Source organism: Catharus ustulatus, chromosome 29, assembly GCF_009819885.2.
Source record: "Catharus ustulatus isolate bCatUst1 chromosome 29, bCatUst1.pri.v2, whole genome shotgun sequence".
Taxonomy (NCBI): Eukaryota; Metazoa; Chordata; class Aves; order Passeriformes; family Turdidae; genus Catharus; species Catharus ustulatus.
In genome coordinates this window covers 5,705,795-5,731,505 of record NC_046249.1, presented here as the reverse complement: position 1 = coordinate 5,731,505, position 25,711 = coordinate 5,705,795, and the positions used below count along the sequence as shown (strand labels likewise).

The 25,711-nt window shown below is 50.0% G+C and overlaps 1 protein-coding gene across 3 annotated transcripts; it reads right to left on the bottom strand.

The window, feature by feature from the left end:
• FZR1 (fizzy and cell division cycle 20 related 1) lies at nt 1-23,568 on the bottom strand. 3 transcript variants are annotated; one of them, XM_033082116.1, is made up of 15 exons: nt 23,467-23,568; nt 19,595-19,693; nt 12,324-12,456; nt 11,830-11,955; nt 11,543-11,606; nt 10,682-10,809; nt 10,186-10,268; nt 9,588-9,771; nt 9,326-9,391; nt 8,849-8,951; nt 7,416-7,600; nt 5,808-6,041; nt 5,112-5,216; nt 3,925-4,017; nt 1-2,901 (listed from the first exon to the last, which is right to left on the bottom strand). In XM_033082116.1, the coding sequence occupies exons 3-15, from the start codon at nt 12,390-12,392 to the stop codon at nt 2,860-2,862; spliced, it is 1,482 nt and encodes a 493-aa protein (XP_032938007.1). In that variant the 5' UTR covers nt 12,393-12,456; nt 19,595-19,693; nt 23,467-23,568; the 3' UTR covers nt 1-2,859. The 3 variants fall into 3 exon arrangements, with proteins under 3 accessions (XP_032938007.1, XP_032938005.1, XP_032938006.1); XM_033082114.1 differs by lacking the exon at nt 19,595-19,693; XM_033082115.1 differs by lacking the exon at nt 19,595-19,693 and having other exon boundaries at nt 23,495-23,568.
• Nucleotides 23,569-25,711: the final 2,143 nt, after the last annotated feature.

Genomic DNA, 25,711 nt, shown 5'->3' with positions numbered 1-25,711 from the left:
TAAATTCACAACCTGTTTAATGCCAGTTCAATTGCTTTACATGAAAAAATTACAGCGTGCTCCATGTTTGTTTTCCATCACATGACATCTGGGATACAATGATGCTGTCACGCAGCTCTGGGAGGACCTTGTGCCCAAGCCAGTGCCCACGGGTCACACACACTGACACACCACCTCAGCTCTGCCCTTTTCCCTCTTGAGCAGCAGGTGACAGTGACAATATCACCCTGAAACACTTGCACACACCCATCTCCACACGGATACAACTGGGAGCTCCTGCCTGGCAGCTGGGAGCGGGGCAGAGCAGGTGGCTGTACTGGGCTCTGACAGCCATGTCAGGGTGAGTAGCCTGTTCTGTCACCAACGCGTGTGGCCACAGAACAGCCCTGGCCTAGGAATCACTAACCCTGGCCTGGGAATCACCAGCCTCCCCGCCAAGTGCAGTAAAAGAAGCCACCACGAGCCAACCTGCTCCCAAGGCAGACAAAAAAGCGAGATGTAGACCCAAGATGTAGTTAGGTAAAGTCCTTGGCAAGAGGGGACAATGGTGGGGAAGAGAACAATGAGGAGCTATCCCTGCTCTGCAGCTGGGAGCACAGGGCAGTGTCTGCAGGGCCCACCTGGCACTGCCCACCCTACAGCACTACCACTGCCCCAGAAGCTTCTGGAACTCTTTGAGGAAGTTCCCGCATCACAGGGTGAGAGGCAAATCCACTCCTGTGGAGCTCCAGGGCACTGGGAGTCCAATCATCACCACACTCATCCTGCACTCCAGCTGGGTGCCTGGCTCCCTCCTGCTCCAGAATGGGCTGAGATCTCCTGCGTGCCCCCCAACCCAAGCAACTACACCTACCCAGAGAAAGCAGTGTTATTGAGCAGGAGGCAATCCACAACAGGAAAATCCACAACACAGCCACCAGCCTCCCCAGCCACCCTGAATAGCCCTTTCCCCAGGTGATGACACCCACAACAACCACCTTTTGTTTCAGGTGACCCTTTGCTTCAAACCCATTCCCCAACTTAATGATCCAACTCAATTTAAAACATCCTGGGTGCTCTGGGGTGCTCCCAACCAACAGTGATGTGGAACAGTGCCCACAAGTGGAACAAACAACACAAGCTGGGCGGGGGCATGACCTCAAACCATGCCTCACATCCCCAGCCAGAGCTACACAAAGCAGCTGTGCTAGAACAGTGTTTCAGAAACTTCATAGAAATCCCATTTTTTTGTGGCAAGTGAGACTGTGAGATGACAAAGTGGCCTGTGGGCCTGGGAGATTCAGGGGGCTGCCGGGGGCTCTCAGCACACCAGCTCCTCACCCGTGACTCCCAGTATGTGCCACATAGGCGCAGCACCACCAGCCTGATCCAGGCACTGTGTGATGGCACACGTGGTCAAGGCTGTATTGGCCTTCTCACACCTTGGCTGCCCCTAAGGATACTGGGGCTACTGGGGAATCATATTCCTACCATCACGTTTCAGGGAAAGAAGGGGGAGGAGACAAAACAAAGGAAAAAAAAAGAGAAAGCATTACCTATGCAGTCTACAGAGAGGACAAGTCTATATACACAGCCAGGGAATTCCATGTGGGAACAGGAAGCAACGCTGGGAGACGGCAGGAGGCAAGCAGGGCCTGGGCAGGGCAGGCACAGGTCAGATGGAACAGGCTGTGCAGCCTCACAGCTTCTCTTAAATCAAAAGCACTACACACACACACAGAGCATTTGTGTTACATCCCATGGGGCTCCAACACCAGTCAGAACTCTTGTCCCACACAATCTAAAAACCCCAAACCACACATCAAAACTCAACAGCAGGGCCCTGTCTGGGAATTGAAGATAACAAAAAAGCAACGCTGCAGCCTTGCTTCCAGCCAGAATTCCTCTTCCAGCCAGAAGAGGCCCTGCCCATCCCAAAAATCTTCAGGATTTTTTTTCTCAAATCCATCCCAACTGCTTTTGGCCTCAGGGAGACTCCACAGCAAGGCACCCACCCTGTGGCACCAAAGGAAGCTTGTACAGGTGGTTGGGCGGATTTCTTTTTTATAAAGTCCTTGCTTCTCCTCTCTTGTAACTCCCAGGATCAGCCCAGAATACGAAACAGCAACTGCAGAACTTCCCGAATCTGCTCCCTTAGAGGTGAAGCTTTTTCAAGTCTCCTCCAAAGTCTAGAGCCCCAAAGTGTATTTGTTCAGAGGCAGCTGTCAAGCATGCCAAAAAAATCAAACTGTCTTATGGAATGATCATGTCAAGTACTACAGTACCTGTCTGGGGGGAAAAATAAAGAAAAAAAAAGGAAAATAGGCAGTTCTCCAGTTTCTTCCTGGAATGGGGATGCCAGGCAATGAACAAAGCCCTTAGATGCCCAGCCTGGAGCTATGCCCCTCACACCAGCTGTACCGGACCAGTCTGGCTGGTTCCTGCTTCCAGAGCTGTCGCTCTAGGACACAGAGCAGCACGTGGTACCCCTTCCCACAGCAGCAAGGATATGCTCCTCTCTCGCAGGAGGCACAGCATGGCAGTGGAGATGGCCTCGGTCCAGTGTCAATGGTCCATGTCACACGAGTCCTCCCCAGTACCATCCCGATGGTTGGAGGATGCTGGGTTAACATTTCTCTTGTACCCGTTTCCCTTTATGAACGGTGAATCCAAAAACCTTTGGCAGTTCCCTCCCCTCCCCACCCCATACCAAATATTGCCCAGCCTGTGGATCACAAGCACATATTTAATGAGCTGGGTCCTCCTCCAGTCCCACGGCTCTCCCTCCCCTTGGCTGGGCTCCGGGGGTCCATGCAGGCCGAGGGAGTGGTCTGATCCTGGAATGTCAGGCTGTAGGTTTCTGGGGCACAGGGATGGGGTTTATCGTATCCTGGTGAAGAGGTTGAGCACAGATACAGACTCCTGACAAGGGAAGACAAAGCAGGGGGTAAACAGCTGTTACTCATGTGCTTCTGGGTTGGTTTGTTTTTAATGTGCTATCTCTAGCTCAGGGCACAATACCAGCTCGCAAATCAAAGTCCAACACCATAAATATTCCCATGGTTTCTTCCAAATGGCAACAAGTGCGCAGCTGGCCCATGCCCAGAGCTCTGCAGGCAGCTGTACCTCAGAAACAGCAAGAACTGGGGGACCCCCAGGAGCAATGTCAGCTTGTCCAAGTCCCCTCCTCCAAATCCCTCTGCCAGGCACCCAAGAAAGTTCTCACAGCATCAGGCACAATCTGCTTTTGGTAATGGCAAGTTGTCACTGGCAGAATCCATTATCTCATTTTCATCCAAACCCATTTTAAGCAGTTTTGTAAGGAGACAGGGGACAGTAATGGAATCACAGAACAGTTTGGGTTTCAAGGGACCTTAAAGTTCATCTCGTTCCACCCGGTCATGGGTTGCTCCAACCTGGCCTTGAACACTCCCAGAGATTCAAGGGCAACCACAGCTGCTCTGGGCAACCTGTGTCAGGGCCTGCCCACCCTCCCAGGGAACAATTCCTTCCCAATATCCCATCTAACCCTGCCCTCTGACAACGGGAAGCCATTCCCTGTGTCCTGTCCCTCCATCTCTTGTACCAAGTCCCTCTCCAGTTCTCTTGGAGCCCCTTTAGGTCCTGGAAGGGGCTGTAAGGTCTCCCAGTGCCTCTTCTTCTCCAGGTAGACACTCCCAGCTCTCCAGCCTGCTGTCACCTGAGGGCTCATCTTGGTGAGGCCCCTGAAATGCTGCTCTGCTCAGCAGCTCTAGATCAGCCTGGAGAGGGATGTTGTGTCACACCTGCCTTGGGCACACAGGGCGACCTTTTATAAATCTCAGCAAAGCTGAATCCTTCACTGCCCCAGCCCTTGATCTGCAGGAAGGGATCAGAGAGCAGGCAGTAGAGCAGAGTCAACATGGCCTGAGTTCCCCAGGCAGCTTCCCCCATGTCTGGCCTTACCTTCGTGGAGCGAGTTTTGCTGAAGACGTTCCAGAAGCGCAAGGTTTCATCTCCAGCTCCTGTGACAATGGCCTCCCCATCAGGGGACATTGCCTAAGGACAAGACCACAACCTTTAGTACCTGCCACATTTTTGAAGCTGAAAACAAGTCTGTTGGAATGCAGAAGAGATTTAACTCTCCTTCCTACTCATTAATGAGAAGCCAGTTACCTCTGCTTCCAGATGCCTCATGCAGCCTCAGGTGCACTTTGGGCACTCACACCTTATGGTGCAGCTAAGGAACACATGGGGGGAGTGGTGTAGAAAGAACACTTGTGCTCAGAAATCCAAGCCATGTGTAACTGAGGCTGCTCCTCCCAGGATTATCAACATGCCTGAAGGCAGGAAGATGCTATGACTGGATTTTCTGGCTGTATTGGTTGCTTACATTGGGATCTACCTCCCAAAACACTGTCAGCATTTGTCAGGTCTGTCCTGAACTGCTGACACCCCCATGTAACAGTAACAGCAGATATGAGATGGATCAAAATTACCCACAAAAAATGTTTCATTCCCTGGGCAGCAGTCAATCAGTAAAGAGCCGTGAAAATCTTCTGGGAGCAAGCAGAGTTCATAAAATCACACAATCCCTGAATGTTTTGGGTTGGAAGGGACCTTAAAGCTCATCTCGTTCCACTCCCACTATCCCAGGTTGCTCCAACACCCATCCAACCTGACCTTGGACACTTTCAGGGATCCAGGGGCAGCTACAACTGCTCTGGGAAACTGGTGCCAGGGCCTTACTACCCTGACAGGGAACAATTCCTTCCCAATATCCCATCTAACTCCTTGTGGGAGTCTGAAGCCGTTCTCCCTTGTCCTGCTATTCCAGATCCTTTTCCAGAGTCCCTCTACAGCTCTCTTGGAGCCTCTTTAGGCACTAGAAGGTCTCCCTGGAGCATTCTCCATGCTCAGAAGAGTTTTCTTAGAAGAAAACTCGGATGTCTCCTCAGGAGAGTTTGGCAGGCTTTGCTATGATCAACAAAGCCTAGCATTTCCATAGAAGCAAATCAAAATGTCCCTTGCAGGCACAGAAACACGACAGAATTTTCCACTGTTCTTTCCCATTCAGGTAGCTTATGGTGCCACTGGCACTGCTGCTTTGGGTCCCATCTGAGCACACCTACAGAGCCATGGCCATCACTCACCAGATACAGGACTCGGTAAGAGTGCCCTGTGAGCTTTGCTACTTGAGTTAATGAGGGGTACTTCCAGACGAGGATCTGGTTCTGGGAGTATCCGTGGGTGCTCACCTGAAAGGGGAGAGGGCAACATGCATCACAGAATCATGGAATTGCTAAGGCTGGAAAAGACCTCCAAGATCAAGTCCAACAGTCTACCAACTACACCACTGCTCTGGGCAGCCTGATCACCATGAAATTTTCCCAATATCCAATCTAAACCTCCCCTGGTGCAACTTGAGGCCATTTCTTCTTGTGCTGTTGCTTGTTGCCTGGAAGAAGAGCCTGAATTCTACCTGGCTCAACCCTCCTGTCAGAGGGAGAGAAGGTCCCCCATGAGCCTCCTTCTTTCCAGGCTGGCGCCCCTCAGCTGCTCCCCAACAGACCTGTGCTCCAGCCCCTTCCCCAGCTTTGTGCCCTTCTCCAAACATACTCCAGTCCCTCACTGTCTTTCTTCTGAGGGGCCCAAAACTGACCCTAGCACTTGAGGTGCCTCAGCAGTGTCCAGAACAGGAGGGTGGTCACTGCCCTGCTGGCAATACCCTTGCTAGTTCAAGCCAGGATGCCCTTGGCCTCCCTGCCCACCCGGACACACCTGGCTCATGCTCAGTCATGCTTCCCAACAGAGGGCAGCTCAGCAGCAGCTGCTCAGGAAGGACTCACCAGCTCGTTGGCGTGTTTGGACCAGGCCAGGTTGCACACCTGGGACCCAGTGTCGATGCACTGCAGGGGCTGCCCCGTGAGCGTGTTCCAGAAGCGGATGCAGCGGTCGGCTGTGCCCCCACCCGAGGCCAGAAGCCCATGCTGGTGTGGGGACCAGGCAATGGCTTTGACTGCTGCCAGGTGCTCTGTGTATTGTTGCACAGGACTCAGGCTGGAGTGATTCCAGACAAGGAGCTGGCAGAGAGAAAAGACATGATCAAACTTGTGCCTCAGTCATGTGTCCACTATACCCACAAGCCACAATGGGACTGATGAGGGCAGCTGGGCAACAAGCTGACTTCCCACAGCTCTGTCCAGACACGCACAGCTCCACTCTGCACTTCACAGAACCGTGGGATGGTCTGGGCTGGTTAAAGCTCATTCAGTTCAAATCCCTGCCACAGGCAGGGACACATTTTACTAGACTGGGTTGCTCTTAACCCCATGTGACCTGGCCTCGAACACTTCCAGGGATGGGGCAGTCACAACTACCCCAGCACCACACTCGGCTGAGGAGCTGTCCTACCCCCAGGCCACATGGTAGGAACAGGCTCTAAAGAAACAGCATCACTGAAGGGGGCCTCAGACCCTTCTGTTGCCTTTCTGGCTGTATCATTCTAGAACACATCTAGAAATCTGCTCAGTTCATTAGGAGGAGTTATTCTGAGCAGGAGGAACTCGGTCCAACTATGCTGTCACACAGGCACTGGGCACATTCTCTACCTAGCAACCCACTCCAAAGGGCTCGGAACACTGCTTTTTTGTGACAGATGCTTCTCCCATATGGTGCTCAGTGAGCTGCAACCCTGCATTACAGGTATGAGAATTCACAGAGCTCTGCCTCAGGTTCTTGCTGCACACAAACATTGCTGCAACAAACGTGACCATACACTACCCAAACAAAGCCAGGAAGGGCAGCTTAGCAGTGACTTTGTTGAACCCAACCCCCTGAGCCAAGCTAGAGATTTAATTAGCAAAATACAGAAGCAAAATTAAATTTGCCTTTTTCATTTTATTAGGAAGAGAAGACTGAATAGAAGCTTAGCATGATTTATCCTTGGTCATAGTCCAACAACCAAAACAAAAGTCCTTTTCAGAGAGGCCAAACATCCTTAAAGAATCACTGAGCCATTAAGGTTGAAAAAGACCTTTAAGATCAAGTCCAGTCTTTGACCTAATCCCACCATGCCCAGTAAATCATACTGCAAAATGACCTACCCACTTGTTTTTTAAGACTTCCAGGAATGGCAACTTCCCCACTGCCTTGGGCAGCCTGTTCCAATGCTTAACCACTCTTTTAGCGAAGAAATTTTTCCCTAATCAGAGAAGCATACAATGGTTTGGGTTGGAGGAACCTCAAAGCCCATCTAGTTCCATGCCCTGGAATGAGCAGGGACACCTTCCACTAGACCAGGTTGCTGCATATCCTGTCCAGCCTGGCCTTGAACACCTCCCATGATATAATGATATCCAACCTGAACCGCCTCTGGTGCAACTTGACAACATTTCCCCTTGCTCTGAAAAGAAAGGGTGTCTGACATTTCCCATCACCCCTTGGAAGGAATGTACCTTATTATCGTTCCCTCCAGAGGCCAGGAGCTGGTGGTCTGTGGACCATTTGAGCCCACAGACCTCCTGCCTGTGTCCCTGGAGCCGCCGCTCAGACTGCAGGGGTGGGGTGCGGATGTCCCGCTGCAGGATCATCCTGTCCCGGCTCCCGGACGAGAGCTGGTCTGCATTCCACGCCAAGGCACCTGCAACAGGGGCAGAGCTTCAGATGGTGCTGTAGGAGTCATGCAATCACAGAATCACTGAGGCTTCAAAAGACCTCTAAGGTCACTAAGTCCAATCATCAACTCAGCACCACCACCACGTTCACTACCAAACCATGTCCTCAAGTGCCACATCCACATGTCTTTTAAATGCTTTTCAGGCATGGTGACTCTACCACTGCCCTGTGCAGCCTATTCCAATGATTTATAACCCTTTCTGTGAAGAAATTTTCCCAATATCCAATCTAAAACTCCTCTAGCACAGCTTGATGGCATGTCCTCTAATCCTGCCCCCTGCTCCTGGGAGCAGAGCACAACCCCCCTGGCTGCCCCCTCCTGTCAGGGAGTTGTGCAGAGCCAGAAGGGCCCCTCTAAGCCTCCTTTTCTCCAGGTTGAGCCCCCCCAGCTCTCTCAGTTGCTTCTGGTGCTTCAAGCCTCTTCCTCAGCTCTGTTCCCTTCCTGGGACATGCTTCAGCACCTCAATGTCTTTCTTGTTGTGAGAGATCTAAAACTGACTCCAGGATTTGAGGTGGGACCTCAATAGTGCCTAGCACTACTGCCTGGTCACTGCCCTGATCCTGCTAGCTGTATTATCAAGCCCAATCCTTCCAGTCCTGCAGCAGTTGGTAAGCAAAACACAGCCATCATAGCTGCCAAGGTTAAAAAAAAAACCGAAAAAAAACAAAACCAAAAAAACTCTAACAAAGCTCAAACCACTCCTTATAGACCTCCCTTATATCCACCCTCTGCAGTCCTAGATCAGGCACAAACAGAGGTTACCCTGATCAAACTGACTGCAGGTATTACCAATCTCACTTCACAGTGCAGTCACACAGGAACAGATCTCAGAAGGTGCATGTATTTCCCAAATCTCACCCCAGAGTTTAGAATCACAAACGTCTCTGAGCAGAAAAAAACAGTCTCCCAAAAAAGGGAACTGGAAATCTCAGTGTGAAGCTGCCAGCAGGACTGAAATCGGAAGCCAGCAGCAGTGATGTTGTAACCAAACCCAAAAAGCCTCAAGCAAGGAGGAAACACCTGCTGCAACACTCAACCACCATCACATTCAGATCAGAACACCAGAGTTATGAGATGATAATATTTTGAACCTGCTCAAGACACAGCCAGGGATAAATATCAATCCTGAGTTCTCTACTTCCAGCAGATCCCTGTCAAAGTTCAATCAGGAAGGAGAGACGCCTGAGAACCCTCTGCTTCCCCACTCCTTACCAACTCTGGCTGTGTGTCCCTCCAGCATGGAGAGCTTCTTTCCTGCAGCTGCATCCCAGATCTGTACAAAGCCCTTGTGAGTACCAACGGCCACCAAGTTTCCCTGGACAAAGAGAGAGCCAGGATCAGCACAGTCAGAAAACTGAAAGTTGAGGAAAAGACTTGACATAAATCCCATGAGATGGAAAGCATCCAGAATTCTTCCATTTCACGTTTTTCCCTACTGAGAGGCCCAGGCAGTCTGTCTGAAATATATTTATTTTAACATTTTATTTTCAAGAGCTGAAGAAGCAAACTGGCTTCTTCTCCCTCCCACTCCTCTTAGCAATGCCTCAAGAACTTCAAGATACAAGGGGCTATTCTCTATCCACTCTCTTTTAGCAGAGAAAAAACATCTCAGGGAGTTAACTACAGCTGTGATGACAGTGACTAAGTGACCCATGTGTCAGTTGTCCTTGACAACAGTGTCATACTGACCCGCTCTGACCAGCCCACGGATGTCACAGAATCGCCCTCCACAGAGAGGTCACACAGCCGGGTCACCTTCAGAGAGAAGAACGGGGTAAGAACTGTGGTTTTGTTACACAGCACTACTGGCTGGCTCACAAACTAGTGCTGTGTTTGAGATAGAGTGTGACAAGTGCTGAAGCCATCACATAGCACATTCCACAATTCTGGGGGGTTGAAAAAATCCTACATCAATGGGCAATTTAATCTCCAAACATTTATGACCATTTACCTGACTTGTACAAGCGCTCCACAGGTAAACACAAGTCCCAAGGCCAACACTGAGGACGTTAAGAGAGGACCAGTCCACCAGGTTCAGGTAGAAGTCATCCTGCAGCTCTGGGGCATCCAGTACTTTGAAAGGTATCTTGGAGATTTTCCGAGTTGGTTTTCGAGGTGACCTTAGCAGTTTCTGACTGTTTACAAAAACGCATAAAAAAACAACTGCAGGAATCTGACAGCAGATGGAAGGCACAGGTGTAGCCACTCTTTACACAGCACTCTGAAGTTTCTACAGAAATGCAGAGACAAAAAGGCTGCACTGCCCTCTTTCAGCAGCAAGACTGGAAGGAATGAAGTTCTGCTTCTACAAAGAAGCTATGAAGAAGAAAGATAAACTGATTACTGAGAGCTGACCAAGACATGTCAAGCACATAGGCAGGTTGGGCACCTAAAGAAATTCTTAGAACTTGACTATTTATTATCTCTTTACATTTCCAAACCCAATTCAAATTACAATTTTAGAGCTTTAGACAGAAGTCCTAGAGAACCTCACTGAACCATCTGTCCCACCCCTTCCCTTCTTTTAGTTTGCAGAGGATCAGTGTTACCTTTTGTTGCTGACGGGAGATAGGGAATAGGGTGAGACCTCATTGCCATCATCTGGGCTGGAGCGTTTTGTGCTGAGCGAGTACTGCATAAAGAAACACAGCTCGTGAGGACCCCAGCACGCCCGAGGCCTAGGGCATCACTCCCAATGTGCACTGCTACAAAGCTAATTCCAACATCCAGTTTTTCCTTTCCCAGGTGCTCTAAAACCATCCAAAACCCCAAAAGAACACTCAAGTCCAAAAGCCGGATTTGGCCACTCACCACACTGTCCAAAAAGCCTGTCTCCACCCAGCTTTCCTGCCAGCACAAACACAGGAAGCACATTGCTTGCTGCACACTCAGGTTCCCTTTGCAGGCCACCACATTTGTCAGCAGCTTATCTCAGCTAAGCCCTAACACCAACTCACTGCATGAGAAGCCTTGGCACAGCCCTGTGCTCTGTTCCTGTGATACACACACAACCTCCACTGGTGTTAATGTAAGTAACCAACTTACAGTGAAGAGAGATTTCTTCTCTGGGGTGGATGGCTGCAACCTCCTGTCCTCTGTTTGGGGGTCCTGCACCTTCTCAATCCCTGCTCCCAAGAGTTCATTCTTCAGCAAGGCAGAGTAGGCAAGGCCATCTGTAAACCCAAACAGGCACTGAGCAGAGAGCTCAGAGCAGCAGCAGCAGGGAGTGTCAGGATCATGTGTGCCTGACCTGGGGAAGAGAAGCCTCCAAGGAGACCTTACAGCCCCTTCCAGGGCCTAAAGGGGCTCCAGGAGAGCTGGAGAGAGACTGGGGACAAAGGGGAATGTCTTCCCATTGCCAGAGAGCAGGGCTGGATGGGATATTGGGAAGGAATTGCTCCCTGGGAGGGTGGGGAGGCCCTGGCACAGGGTGCCCAGAGCAGCTGTGGCTGCCCCTGGATCCCTGGAAGTGTCCAAGGCCAGACTGGATGGGGCTTAGAGTACTCTGGGATATGGAAGGTGTCCCTGTCCATGACAGAGGGTGGAAGGAGATAGGTTTTAAGGCCCCTTCCAACTCAAACCAGTCTGGGATTCTACAACTTGTACTCTCACAGAGTGCCTCAATAAGCCTGGGGCCTCCATTCAGAATCAAGATTAGTAGCAACTTTCCCTTCCTTCTACACCCTCAGGAAAGTGCTTCCACTACATAATAAATCAAGGGATGGAGACAGCTTCTTGCGTCCTGACACTCATCAAAAGCAGTGACCTGGTACTCACTCATGACGCGGGCATTTCCCAAAACATCAGCATGAGATTTGGCATAAGCACGAAAGTGCCAGTGTGGCCTGAACTTCCCCAGCAGTTCACAATAAGAGCTCTGGGCAAGCAGTAGAAGGGTGGTCTCACCTTTGCCAGTGTCTGATGTAGCATCCTTTGCTTTTCTGTTTTGGCTTGGTGATTTTTCATTTTCCTGAAATGGGGAAACATGCCATCACCATACAGAAACCTCAGAGTATATGGTGAAATAGTAAATGCAGGGAGCATAGGGCTTGAGGACACATTTAATGGAACTCTTCTGGGGCAGCAGAAGCACATGGTACAGAAGATAAGCAGAGCAATCATGTCAGCCAAAACAAAAGGTACCCTTTGCTCAGTTCCAAGGCTGGGCTGTAGGAGAAGTGAGCAAAACTTACATTTATTCTGTGAAAGTTGATGCTCCAGTTGGCCCCAGCTCTTGAGGGAATGAATCTGTCACCATGTTTACTAGGAGAAGACATCGGAGAATTGGAGGGTGTCAAGGTTCTTCTCATCTCTGCTACCTGAATTAAAGAATAACAGACATTGAACTTACTCTTGTCAAGCCTTAGAGTTGGTTGGTTTGTTAGCCCTCAATTTTTATGTTACACGTGCAGTTGCTGAGATTATGTATTTAAAAGGTGTCACTGAACTCCACAAAAATATTTTCACCCCTTTTTGCTACCTGAACTGAGATTGTATATTCAAAAGCTCTCTTAAAGCCAGGCTATTGGGGTATTCATAGAACAGCTGAGGAACTCACACCTGCCCACAACCCAACAAAAGATTGTCATTTCCTTTGAGGAGGTCCGAGGTCTTTCAAAAGCTGAAGGAAAAGAGTCACAAGTGAGACAGACAACAACATAGTGGGCCTGGGCTCATCTGTACTCACACAAGGCATTGTGTTCTCATTCTGTATGTTGATTTGGCGTAGAAGACGTCTCTCGTAGTCCTGATCCATGGTGGGAAGCTGGTCGGAGAGATCAGCCGGCTCAGGAACTTTGTTTGCGAAGTCCAAGCAGTAACTAGTGTGTTGCAACAGACAGGAGGAGAACATCAACAAAATGTTACACTCCTCCATGCTGAAACAGCCTCCTCAAAGTCTCCTAAGCCTGTTCTTTGAACTTGAGACCACTTTTCCTATCCAGAGCATTGCTACCAAACTTGTGTGACACTGAGGAATGCAGGCAGCTGGTGTGTTGTGTCTGACAGGACTCAGCTGGTACCCACCACACCTAGAGCAGGGACTGTCTCCAGGCCCTGAAGCAGCAGTCAGGCAATCCTTCAGGACATGGGCATGAAAAATCCAGGAACCTGCAGCCTGTCCTGTCCAGGTACTGGCATCAGTCGCACAGAGAGGTGTGGCTGCTCCATTCATAAGAGTATTCAAGACCAGATTGGACCGGGTTTGGAGCAACCTGGTGTACTGAAGGTGTCCTTGCCCACGGCAGGGGGTGAAATGAGACGGGCTTTAAGGTCATTTCCAACCCAAACCATTGTGGGATTCTGTGATCCCACTACAGCCTGTGCCACTGCTCAGGTCAAGAGCACAGGAGCAGTGCTGAAGGTGGGATGCTTCTAGCCATGCCAGAAATAGTGCAGACTTTTAACACCACCCACTAGAGGAACACACTAGGGATCTAGTAGTCACAGTGAACATTCCATGTCTGATGCCTGCACTATCCCAAATACTCCTCCTGGCTGACACAATGCTTGCTCACTCACTATAAGGCACTATAAGCAACATTAGCATCATTTAAGCACATATTTTAAGCAAGGGCTGCTTCATAGCTGAGATTTGCCTGGTAAATTAACACGTGCACCAATAAAAAAGAAATGAGCTGACACTTGCATGAGAACACATAGGCACAGCCCTTGCCAAGCCCCAAGGGCAGAGAGCAGCACTCCCAGGGCTCAGCCTCCCCCATCACACACCTCATGCGCCTTGTCCACAGCTGACATGGGCACAAAAACACCAGCACCAGAGGACAAATCTAGTTGGTCTTTCAACCCAAGATAAACACGTCCAAAGGCAAAGGTGCAATGAACACATAAGCAAATCCCCATAACACACACGAATCTGGAGGCTGCGTAGAACATAAAGGGATCTTCATTCCTGTTATTGCATAAACATTTATGGCACCTGGCCGGAGTCCCAGCTGCACAAATGGAGCCCCGAGATACAAACTCGCAGTAAAATCCTGGAGGTAACTGCACACAAAGGCTGTGATGGGAGGAGGCTGCCCAGGGAGCAGCTGCAGAGTGCCCTGCTCAGGGACAGCCCTGCACTGCCTCCCACTCCCTCCTGGAAAAAGGCTGCCTCCAGGAGCCACACAACTGCCGAGTTCTGGGGGCAAACTACCGAGCTACAAGGGGTCCAGCAGTACACACTGCAATTCAGTAAGATGCAATGAAGTTTTACATATGAAGTTTTGCAATGAAGTTTTTTCAATATTCTGTGAAATAAGCTTGAAAATAAGGCAAAGCACACAGACTCTTGCACTGCAGAGCTGATGGCCTTGCACCTCAGAAAATGACAGGAAATGGGGTGACATCAAGGTGGTGACCACTGTGGTTCTACAGGGCTCCATCTTAAGCCTGTTCTCTCAAATGTCTTCATAAGCGATTTGGGGAGAGGTTTAGAAAGTCCTGAGTGGGTTTGCTGAGGCCACACACTTGGGAGGAACTGCTGATGTTCTCAAAGAGGGAAAGGCCCCACAGAGAGACCCTGACAAATGTGAGGATTGGGAAATTGCCAACAATGTGATGTTTAACAAGGACAAGTGTCAGATCCTGCCCTGGGATGGGGCAGCCCTGGATGCAGGACAGCAGCGCCGTGGGAAAGGACCTAGGAGGCGCACCAGAAGCAGGGAGGGATTGTCCCACTCTGCTCTGCACTGGGGCAGCCTCACCTCAAATGCTGGGGGCACCTTGGGCACCACAAGGTCAGAAGGACCCAAAGCTGTTGCAGAGTGTCCAAAGGAGGGACACGGAGCTGGGGAAGGTCTGGGGAGCAGCTGAGGGCACTTGGCTCGTTCAGCTGGAGCAGAGGAGACTGAGGGGAGACTCCTCGGGGGCTGCAGCTCCTCCCGAGGGGAGGCAGAGGGGCAGGGGCTGAGCTCTGCTCTGGGACAGGGACAGGAGCCCAGGAAGGGCTGGAGCTGTGTCAGGGCTTGGCATGGAGCTCAAGGAAAGGTTCTTCCCCCCGAGGGTGCTGGGCACTGCCCAGGCTCCCCAGGGAATGGTCCTGGCCCCAAGGCTGCCAGAGCTCCAGGAGTGTTTGGACACCGCTCTCAGGGATGCTCAGGGTGGGATTGTTGGGGGGTCTGGGTAGGAACAGGGGCTGGACTGACAATCCCTGTGGGTCCCCTCCAGCTCAGGAGATCCTGTGGTTCTTTGAGCTACACTATTTTTCATTACCAAAACTTGGATTTCTTACAAAGGTTGAAATGTTTTTTCTTCCTTAACATTAAGCATGCCAACACTTTTACAAGAGCATCCCTGAAATAGATCGTGCCAAGCTGGTTCTGATCACACCTGCTTATCTCTACCACTTCCTCCCCCAAGCTTTTCTCTTTTTTAATTTAACACATTACTCCCATATGTTCTTTCAGCGGCAAAACTGAAGAGAGCTCCAAAATTTAACAGAGATCAGCTTCAACCAAATGAAGTAAAGAGCCAGGGACTACATAATTGCACCGAAAAGTTAGAAAAGTCTGTGATGCTATTAATAAAGATTTAAAAAATAAAAATTAGTGCATGCCACATCAAATACTCTTCCTCGTTTTGAAGTTTATTTACCATCACCCTTACCAACCCACAAGCTACCAAATGTGTGCCTCAAACTAAACAGTTCAACAAAATGCCCCCTCCCCACTTTTCTTTTTTTGGATTGTTGTTGTTTTAACACCATGAGTAAGAGAGCTCAGCCTGCAGAACCCACACGAGGAGCGTGATCAGCGAGGGAACACCACACATTTGAAGTGTCCTCCCAAAATGGTTCAGCACAGTATTCGTGAGAGATCCAGATCCAGTTACACAGCAAAGAGACATTTAAAATTCTGTATCTGAAACACATTTGACTATCAAGCTTTTCAGTTCCCATCTGCCCAAATTTCACCTACGACTTTCACTCAGAAACATAGCACAGATTGTTCAACAGAGAGACCACAGAGGCAGAACACGGTGGTGAATGTACACCACCTGAATAGTGACATGCTTTTACCCTAAAACCTGTGCCACTAACACAGACCCAGGGAGCAAGCAGCACCTCTGGTTTGTGGTGTGCTCTTGCTCTCTCTAAATTTGTCCATGGGAAGTGAGTTGAAGTGAGTCCATTTCCCACAAAGCAAGTAAAAAAGGCTTTGCTAGAAGGACTTGAGGCTGCTGGTGATAGCAGCTGAACATGAATTGGTGTATGCCCAGGTGGGCAAGAAGGCCAGTGGTACATATGGCTTGTCTCAGCCACAGTGTGGCCAGCAGGACCAGGGCAGTGACCGTCCCTGTGTGCTGGGCACTGCTGAGGCCCCACCTCAAACCCTGGTGACAGTTCTGAGCCTCTCACAAGAGGGCTGCAGCATGGTTGGAGAAGAGAATGGAGCTGGGGAAGGGGCTGGAACACCAGGAGCAGCTGAGGGGAACCTCAGCCTAGAGAAAAGAAGGTTCGGGGAGACTCTCGCTCTCCACAGCTCCCTGAGAGGAGAGTGCAGCTGGGTGGGGGTCAGGCTCTGCTCTCAAGGAACAAGGGACAGGGCAAGAGCCTCAAGATGCATTAGGGGAGGTTTAGGTGGGACATCATGAGGAATTTCTTCCTGGAAGCATGATCCAACATGGCATAGGCTGCCCATGGCAGTGGTGGAATCCCCATTCCTGCAAGGACTTAACAGTCGTGTGGATGTGGCACTTGGGGACATGGCTTAATGGTGGCCTTGGCAGTGCTGGGAGAATGGTTTGACTTGATGTTAGAGGGCTTTTCCAGACTGAATGATTCTGTGTTTCTATGATATGTGGGCTTCAAGTTCTCTTTAGTTGAAGAAATAAAAGATCTTGAGGGGCAACGTGTGTTACATATTCTCCAGATGCCATTTTGTCACTAATTACACTTCAAGTTTATGCTTGAAGAAGAAAACTGGGATTTGGTGGAAGGGTTTGGACTCCTTGAGGAGAATTTGTATTCTGACTTTATGTTCTTCATGCCTTCTGTCTTGCCTGAATTAGCTGGATTCTCTCACAGCTCATTACCTTCAGAGAGGTACTTACAGGCAGAGTCATGGCACTGAACAAGTGCCTTTTGTTCTTTTTATTGACCCAACCATCACATATTCAAATACAAAAGTGTTCTTCCTTGGTATGGATGCATTTTTAATAAGCTAGCATGCAGAATACCAGGCCTGGCAGGGAAACAGTGCAGTAATTTTGCAAAATTATTTCTGTGGTTTGAGGTAGGCTGTACCTGTTTGGATTCCTCAGCACACACTGAAGGAGGGGTAAGGGATGCAGGTTGGTTGGTTCTATCAATTCAAACATGCTCTGCTCAAGCAGTTCAAGAGCTGGATGACTCCTGACATGTTTTATTCCAGAAATTGTTCATGTACCTTCTCTTATGGAATGTATTTATTTATTTATGTAAGTATTTAACATGAGAGGTGCTGACAAAAGTGAGAGACTCGGAATACCAAAGACAGGATGTAAATGTAAAGCTCAATATATTTCCTAATTTATACAGGGCCAAAGCGGGGGGTAAAGGATGCCTTGGTAACTTAAATACCATTAATGTTGTGTTGATGTTTTATTTTCAAGCATCCTAGGTCTGAAAAAGGTTGCCTGGAGCTTTTCTCACTGGTAAGTCCTAAACAGACCCCAAATTTATAGTCAGAAAGAGCCTACCCACACCCAGAGATGTTGCCTGCTCTTTGGGCCTGTATTAAAACAGCACAGGCTTTAAGGTAAAAATATGTCAGTATTCAGGTGTTGAATATTTCCAAGTTCTCTGAAATAGCCCTATCATTTGCTACAGCAAAAAAAACACAAGGACTTAGTCCTCCAAGTTATGACCAGCAGGGTTTGAAATCAAAGCTAGATGTCCTGCTTCCTAAATCCAGTTCTCATCTTCTTTTGATTTGACTGAGATCACAACACTTGCAAATCAATAAAGCAAAGCCCTCAGCTGGCAGCAGAAGTGGCAGTTCCTCTATCCCAGGCAGCTGCAATGTCCTGGCCCTCCTCATGCCAGTTCCAGGTACTGATCACATCACACAAAAACCTAACTCAGCCCCAAAGGGCTGAGGTTTTTGGCTGGTTTAATAAGCATCACCTCCTGCTCAACTGAGTACTGCAAGAGTATTACCAGCTCTAGATTCTTTTACAGGGTCTTGAACAAGCTGTAAGGGAAAAGAGGAAAAAAAAAGACTCCAACAAAAAAAGCTAAGCCATAGCTTTTAGCTATGTAATAGTCAAGAGTATTAGGAATACATTCAGCATGCCAAGGCTTCACTGGGCCACCACTGAGAATGAGCAAGATACTCTGTGCTTGGCCAAGCTCAAGCAGAACTTGTCCACACTGAACCCATAGGAACATCACACCAACCAAGCAAACCTTTTCAGGAACTGGCCTCCTTTCAAACCAGCAATAGCACAAAATGCTAAGAGTTGTGTGTTTTATCAATATTTACCTTTTTAAAGCTACAAGGACATAATTTGTTACCCAGCAATTTACCAGGGTATAGTAAATTGCTGGGTAACAATTTATTGTTATTTATTAGGGTGAGAAGCATTTATAAAATCAGCCATTTACCCCTACACAACGGGAGCAGTTAAAGCTTTATTTCAAAACAAACTACAGCCTTTGCTGCCTTGCCCTCATCAGAGAAGCATGTTCACAGCTTTGTACAACAAAGATCACAGTAATGACAAAAAAATTACTCCAGTGCTACGGTGTCAGATGGGATCTTCACCATTACTCCTAACACTCCTAAAGATTCAATACTCCACCAAAATCCAAGATGCTGGACTACAGCAAGGGCCATCACACCATAGCAGTGTACTTCAGAGCAACTGCTCTGCACTGAAGGTCCTCCAAATCCATGGTTTTCTGCCTTTCCAAAGCATCTTGCCGAGCATCTCCTGCCCTGGGCACTCAGGAACACCTTTATGTCCACTGTCATCATATGCACTCACTGTCATCAGCCTTACCACTCCCTGTTTCCAAAAGTGCCAACTTTTAGTGGCCAGCAATACACACAAACTGAACTCCAGTTTTATCTGAAGGCAGAGCAATTCAAGGGCAGAGCCAAACCACTGACTGCATCTCCTGCCTGCACTCAGCCACTCAGTCTGGAACAGGAGAACAGAAGCTGGAGATACAACTGAATGCACAGTGCCTCCCCTCACTTCCCATGGCAGAAAACATCTCTCCTTCCTCACAGGCATGGGCCCAACCTGCAATCCAGATTAGAGGTGACAAACATTTGACCTTCTGTACCTCCACCTGCACCCACAGACAAGCTTCAAGACTTCCCACAACCCTCCATGACAGCTTCAGAAGCTCAGGTGAAGCTTCACGCCCACCATCCCAGAGTGATGCACAATCCTACCATGATGACAGAGAAACTCTGACCAGTAAACCACAAAAATTTAGGGCACTCTGATGACCGAGGCTGCAGGAAGCCTGCGGGAGCCAAGGACTTAATAGTCATGACACAGAACTCTGTTTATGGCCTGAACTATCATGAGCCAGCAGAAACTCAGGGGTGTAAGACCTTCAGGAAAGAGCAAAGTCTCTGTCTTTGGAAGGGCCTTTACCAAAGATAAACATTGCCACCACTAATCATGCAATCCCAAAATGGTTTGGGATTGAAGGCACCTCAAAGCCAATCTCCTTCCACCCCCTGCCATGGCAGTGACACCTTCCACTAGACCAGGCTGCTCCAAGCCCCATCCAACCTGGTCTTGGACACTCCCAGGGATCCAGAGGCAGTCACAGTTGCTTTGGGCACCCTGTGCCAGGGCCTGCCCACCCTCACAGGGAAGAATTTCTTCACATTATCTATGAATCTTCTCAGTACACCATCGCAAGCCCAAAAGGCTGTCACTGGGATTTTTGCATACACAACAGCTGTTCTTAAATGCAAGTGCTCCTCGAAGAGGACACTCCAAAAAATCCACCAAGAACATCACTCCTGCTGCCTCTCACACAGATGATGCTCAGGTATCACCATTGCTTTCAGCGCAGATGTTTTTGCTGAATTCCTTTTTTCTTCACCACTTAAAGGAAAAAAAGGGAAGATTACAGTCAAGCCTGTACTCCAAAGACCATTCAACTGAAACTCAAATACAAGTGATGGGCAACTACAGAGATCAGAGCCAGCAGCCACCCCACCAATGCAGGCACACAGAAGCCAGGCCACTTGCTGAGGGGTTCCAAATTTGCCTCAGCTGTTTTTTCATAAGTCAGGAGAATTGTAGGGTTGTTATTTACCTTCACAGATGACGTTTTCATTCAATACACATCCCACTGCAGCATACCATTGTCTCTTGGCACTGCAGAACTTACCCAAGCAGACATGACAACCACGCACTCAGCAGGGGATTTCTCAGAAAATCACCACTATTAAACCCCTTTTTTATTGCTTGCAGGTAGTGATTATTTCATCCTTTTCACCACGATGCTCCGTAAATAAGAGGGACACACTTGGTCCCAGGAAATACAAAATACAGCATGAAGTCCTCAGCAGTGCAGGAAGCCTTGCACTGGGAAACAAAGTACAACATGTGGGGTCACTTTGATGGTACCTCTTGCCTGTGGGTCAAAAGGCCTCAAATTAAGAGGAAGTCTTCTTAAAGACATTTATTTGTCACAAAAGCAAAACAAATAAGATGCAGCAGCAGGAACTCTCCAGTTTCAGAGATGCAGTAACTGGTCAAGGCACCTGGTGAAGCAGCACGTGCAGCCCTGGGCTGTGCTGGCTTGGCTGTCACCTGGTTGGGGGATGCTCCAAGGGCAGGGGTGAAGAGCAGGTTCAGCTCCAGCAGGTCCTGCCTGAGAAACACCAAGTGCTGAGCAAGTTCTGCTGCTCCCATTTGCCCGTGGAAGAGGTTCCCACTGGTCCCCATGTGCTCAAGCAGAGCAGCACAGAACCCTAACCCTTCTGCAGATGCTGGAGGCTAATTCCTGCATTGGGGAAGGGGCCAGGTATGATTTCCCCAAAGTATTTCTTGGCAAGGAGGGGACATGAACTAAGTTTACAATGTTCTGCTTCGAGATTTCATCTCTGCCCAAGATATAGTCAGTGCCTCTTACATGTGCCTCTCACAAGGCAGGGCCTGATCAAACCCCACAGTTCTCTCCACACTGCCTGGCCACCAGAACTCCCCTTGGATACAGGAGCTGAGCTCTGGGTAGTCACTGGCCTCCACAGAGGGCCAGTTACAGCCACAGCACTTCTGTTTCCACCATCACCTGGCAGCAGTTTTTCCCACACAAACACATTTCGTACAAGACACTGGACAGACAGGAGAAACAAAGGTTCTGTTTTCAACCAGCATATGATGGCACCTATTTTGGTAATCATCTAGAAGATATTTACTTGTTTAAGTATTCTGTGTAGAATCAAAGACTCATTTAGGTTGGAAAAGCCCTCGAAGATCAGTCCAACTGTTCCCCCAGCAATGTCAAGGCCACCACTAACCATGCCCCATGCACCAGATCCACAGCTGGTCAGGAATAGTCTGTTGTTCACCAGGACGCTCAGGGCCCTCTGCAGCTGCTCTCCAGCCTGGACTGGGGTTATCCCTCCCCAGGTGGAGCATCCTACACTTGACCCTGCTGAAGTTCTGACAGTTCTTTCCTGCCCACCTCTCCAGCCTGTTGAGACCCTTCTGCAAGGCTGCACAGCCCTGGGGGGGATTGGCCACTGCTCCTGCTCTGCCAGCAGCTGAGGAGGCACCAACCCCTTCATCCAACCATTGATGGATGAGTTAAACAACACTGGGCACAGGACTGAACCTGGGAGGCTATTAAAAAGGAAGTAAAGATGTATAGAGTGAAGTACTTGGATCTCAGGGACACAGGGTCCTCAGAAGTTTTTTTGTAAGTTTTTACGTCAGTCACTCCAGACTCAAAGAGGAGTGACTTAGGAGCAGAAAAAGGACAAGAAAATGCTACAGAGCTTGCATTTTATACCAACTTCAGAATCTTCAGGACTTTTTGCTTCTGTTTAGTAGTTTCTATTCTCTCTCTGAGCACATTTTTCATACAGTTACTGACTTTAATAACATTCAGTTTCCCTTCAAAAATCCACAGAAGACAGTTGTCGAATTATGCTGTACTTCCAAGTGGGTAAAGACAGCTAGAAGTACCAGTTTTGTAGATACATGTTCTGCTAAGGCTTCCAGTAAATGAGAAGTCAGTGCACCATAAGCAAAGATTAAAAAATTCACCAGCAGCCCTGTCCTCGGAGCTTTACTGAAAGGTCAGGCATTCAAAACTCTGCTTCATAATAACACTTAAGGTACTGAAGAGGTAACGGTGCCCCTGAACAAACTACAAAAATAAGCTATAGAATTTACAAAACATGACAGCCTCAGTCAAGAGCCGCAGCAAACTCTGCTTCTGTATCAATTATAATAATCAAAAAACCAAAATTAGACTAATACAAGATCATAGAATCCCAGAATGGTTTGGGATTGAAGGCACCTTAAAGCTCATCTCCTTCCACGCCCTTCCACGGGCAGGGACTAGACCAGAGTGCTCCAAACCCTGATGTCCAACCTGGCCTTGGACACTTCCAGAGATCCTCAGGCAGCCACCACTGCTCTGGGCACCCTGTGCCAGGACTTCCCCATCCTCACAGGGAACAGTTCCTTCCCAATATCCCATCTAATCCCGCCTTCTGTAAGTGGGAAGCCATTCCCTCTCTCCTGTCCCTTCAGGCTCTTGTACACAGTCTCTTCATCTTTTTTTTTGTCAGCTTCTTCAGGCTCTAGAAGGTTGCAATGAGGTTTTGTTGCTCACAGCAGAACTGCTCTCTGAAGAACCTTCAGCACAAAATACTGAGTGTTATCATTAAATACACACAGGACAAATCAGAACCTCACAAGAAAATGGGAACAAAGCCTTCAAGAGAGCTACATATCAAGAGAAAACAATCCTCTGTGCTACGAATCAAAACATCTTCCTGAGGTGACTCCAATGTGACCTGACAAACCTCCTATGACCTGACAAACCTCCCTACCCCAGCAGAGCCTTCTAACCACTGGAGGACCTTCAGCTCAGGCTGCTCCTGCCTACAAATCCCACGCGCAAAACGTCAACAACAGGTTAAAAACACCCTGATGAAACACACAGCGATAAGGAGCTCCCTCAGACCCCAGAGCCATAGGGTGGCCAGGGACACATCCACCGGTCCTGTATGTGAACAACAGACTGCTGGCCAAACTTTCTGCTGCTGCTGCTTGGCAGATCTATTCAGGAATAAGATCCACACCCCTAAAATCTGTTACTGTTTGGGTTACCAACTTGATCAAGAACCAAGAGCTGATCCAGAGCTCCGGCTCTTTGCGTCTTTCCCCAGAGAGCCAGGGCACACGGACGGAGCGAAGGGGTTGCACCGCGAGCTTCCAGCTGCTTTGCACAGCCCCGGCGCCGGGTGCAGGTGCGGGATGCCCGTTACCAAACACACCGGAGCGTTGGGGCTCACCGGCCCTGCCATGACAGGGTACAGTCCGCCTGGGCCCGCAGGAACCCGCAGAGACTGCGGCCATCCTGCCAGGGCTGACAAGGCACCACAACGGCCGGGGAGGGAGAGGCGGGGCTGCTAGGTGACCGGCTGCCGAGGGAGAGAGGGAGGGAGAAAGGGACTAAAGAAGGCAAGGCACCCCCAGCCCCGCCCGGCCCGGCCCAGCCCAGCCCGGCCCCTCCGCATAGCCCAGCCCGGCCCGGCCCACAGGCCCATGCCCCCGGCGTAAAATGCGGGGCCCAAGCCTGCTGTAGGCCCCTCGCCTCGTCTCGCTGTGTCGTGCCATGCCGTGCTCCTTACCGTGCCCCGGGCACTGTCCCGGCCGTACCTGCTCCGGTGCCGGTGCCACCAGCCGGCCCGGCCCGGCCCAGCTCCGCCTCCTCCGTCAGCACCCGCCTGCCCCGCCGCTCCACAACATGGCGGCCGCCGCCGCGCGGGGCACGACGGGAGCGCGCCCCGCCCGCCGTTTCGAACACACACAGGAAGCGGCGGCGCGTGGCGCCATGGCAACGGGCCCAGTGACGTCACAGCCTGGACATGACGTCATTGCGAGGGCTGCGGTGTCTGTGTCACTCCGGGGAGGGCGCCGGGCCGGGGACTGCTGGGTCACTGAGGGACGCCTTGGATCATCAAACGGGTTCTTTTGGTCCTCGGATGGGGGAAAGTCAGTTGTGTGTCCACCCCCCTCTTGGGAGGGCACTGGGCCGGGGGCTGCTGCTCCCCTAGAGCTCAGCCGCACATAGCCTGGGAGGAGCTAAGTGCTGCAGCAGAATTTGTGGCCTTGTGCCCTTCTCAGTGCTGGTGTGTGCTGGAACTTGCCCAGTTCCTGCCCATGCCCACAGAGGGGCTGGTGCTGAGGGCTCGGGGTGCTCACTGGAGGGCAGAGGGATACCTGTCTGCAGACTTCCGTCTGTGATGCTCTGGTGACTCCAGACAACCATCTCACTGTTACCCTGCCCAGCACAACCACGCATTCTGCTCCTACTGCAGCAATGCAGAGAGCTGCATGCAGTTCCCTGATATTAATCTTGGACTCCCTGTTCAGCTCTGCCTCACATAATAAAGTCTCTCTTTAAGGCTCCGTTGTATGTTATTTTCAACAAGAAACAGCTGATAACTGCAGCCCTGAGAAAGAACAGAATCATTCATAGACTCTTGGAAGATCCTGAGTCGAAAGGGACCCTCAGGGATCGTCAGAGCAGCCCCTGGCCCTGCCCAGACCCCCCAACAATCCCACCCTGAGCATCCCTGAGAGCGGTGTCCAAACGCTCCTGGAGCTCTGGCAGCCTTGGGGCCGGGACCATTCCCTGGGGAGCCTGGGCAGTGCCCAGCACCCTCGGGGGGAAGAACCTTTCCCTGAGCTCCATGCCAAGCCCTGACACAGCTCCAGCCCTTCCTAGGCTCCTGTCCCTGTCCCAGAGCAGAGCTCAGCCCCTGCCCCTCTGCCTCCCCTCGGGAGGAGCTGCAGCCCCCGAGGAGTCTCCCCTCAGTCTCCTCTGCTCCAGCTGAACGAGCCAAGTGCCCTCAGCTGCTCCTCAGACCCTTCCCCAGCTCCATGTCCCTCCTTTGGACACTCTGCAACAGCTTTGGGTCCTTCTGACCTTGTGATGCCCAAAGTGCCTCCAGAACTCAAGATGATTCCATCCAACAGATCCTGGACTCAGGCCATGAGGAACTTCCCTACGGGCATCCTCACTTTCTCCATTGTCTTAGGAGACCTATGGGATCTGCCTGGCCATGGCACGTCCGGAAACCAAATAAGCCTTGGGAGAGTGGGCACCACTTTTGGGGTAACATCCAGGCCCTTGACATCACTCCCAGGTGTGCCTAAATACCATGATATTGTTATGTCTGAAAATGAGACAGAGGAGTCCTGTAACTTTATTCATGAACAAAGGGAGAGGCCATGGGGCGTTTCCCATGGTGTCTCTCAAACTGTTGGGTGATGCAGCCTCCTTTTTATCCTAATTTTCATGACCACATCACTCTCCCTCTCTCCACTGGCTGAGGTACAAACTTCCTGAATCGCCTACTGAATGTCCCCCTCTAATATACATCTCCCCTTTCTTTAACATATGACATCCATAGTTCTATTGTCTTTGTTCTCCTTCTCCAAGTTCAGGAATTTACCAGGACCTTGGCTGAGCAGCAGTCCATGTGAATGAGCAACACTTTCTGAAACAGATGGTTTTTCCTGTTACTTTCTTATCTACAAGTCCCTGACCCTATCTACAAGCAGGTTCACACAGTCTGTTTGTAAGGACACATTCATCTTATTCCTTTCACTGGGCACCATCAGGGCACTGGCACTGCCTGTCTGTGGTTGGGCCTTTTGTCACTCTGATACCAGTCCTTGCCCAAGCTGAACCTGGTGAGTCCAGTCTTTTCCAGCCTTTCCCAGCCTTTCCCAGCCTTTTCAAGCCTTCCTGCAAATCCAAGTCTGATTTGGGATTTTGTTGTTGCAGTTTTCCTTATTTCTGTAGTGCCAGTCCTTGCCGCAGCTGAGCCCAGTGACCTTTTTCCAGCCCAGCCTGCAGGCAGGAAG

Excerpts from the sequence above, each read along its gene's own strand:
- FZR1 (XM_033082116.1), bottom strand. The coding sequence starts at position 12,392 with ATGGATCAGGACTACGAGAGACGTCTTCTACGCCAAATCAACATACAG. Across the intron at positions 9,392-9,587 it reads GGAGCGCTTGTACAAGTCAG|GTGACCCGGCTGTGTGACCT; the intron begins GTAAATGGTCAT and ends TTCTCTCTGAAG. Across the intron at positions 2,902-3,924 it reads GCAAAACTCGCTCCACGAAG|GAGTCTGTATCTGTGCTCAA; the intron begins GTAAGGCCAGAC and ends TTCCCTTGTCAG.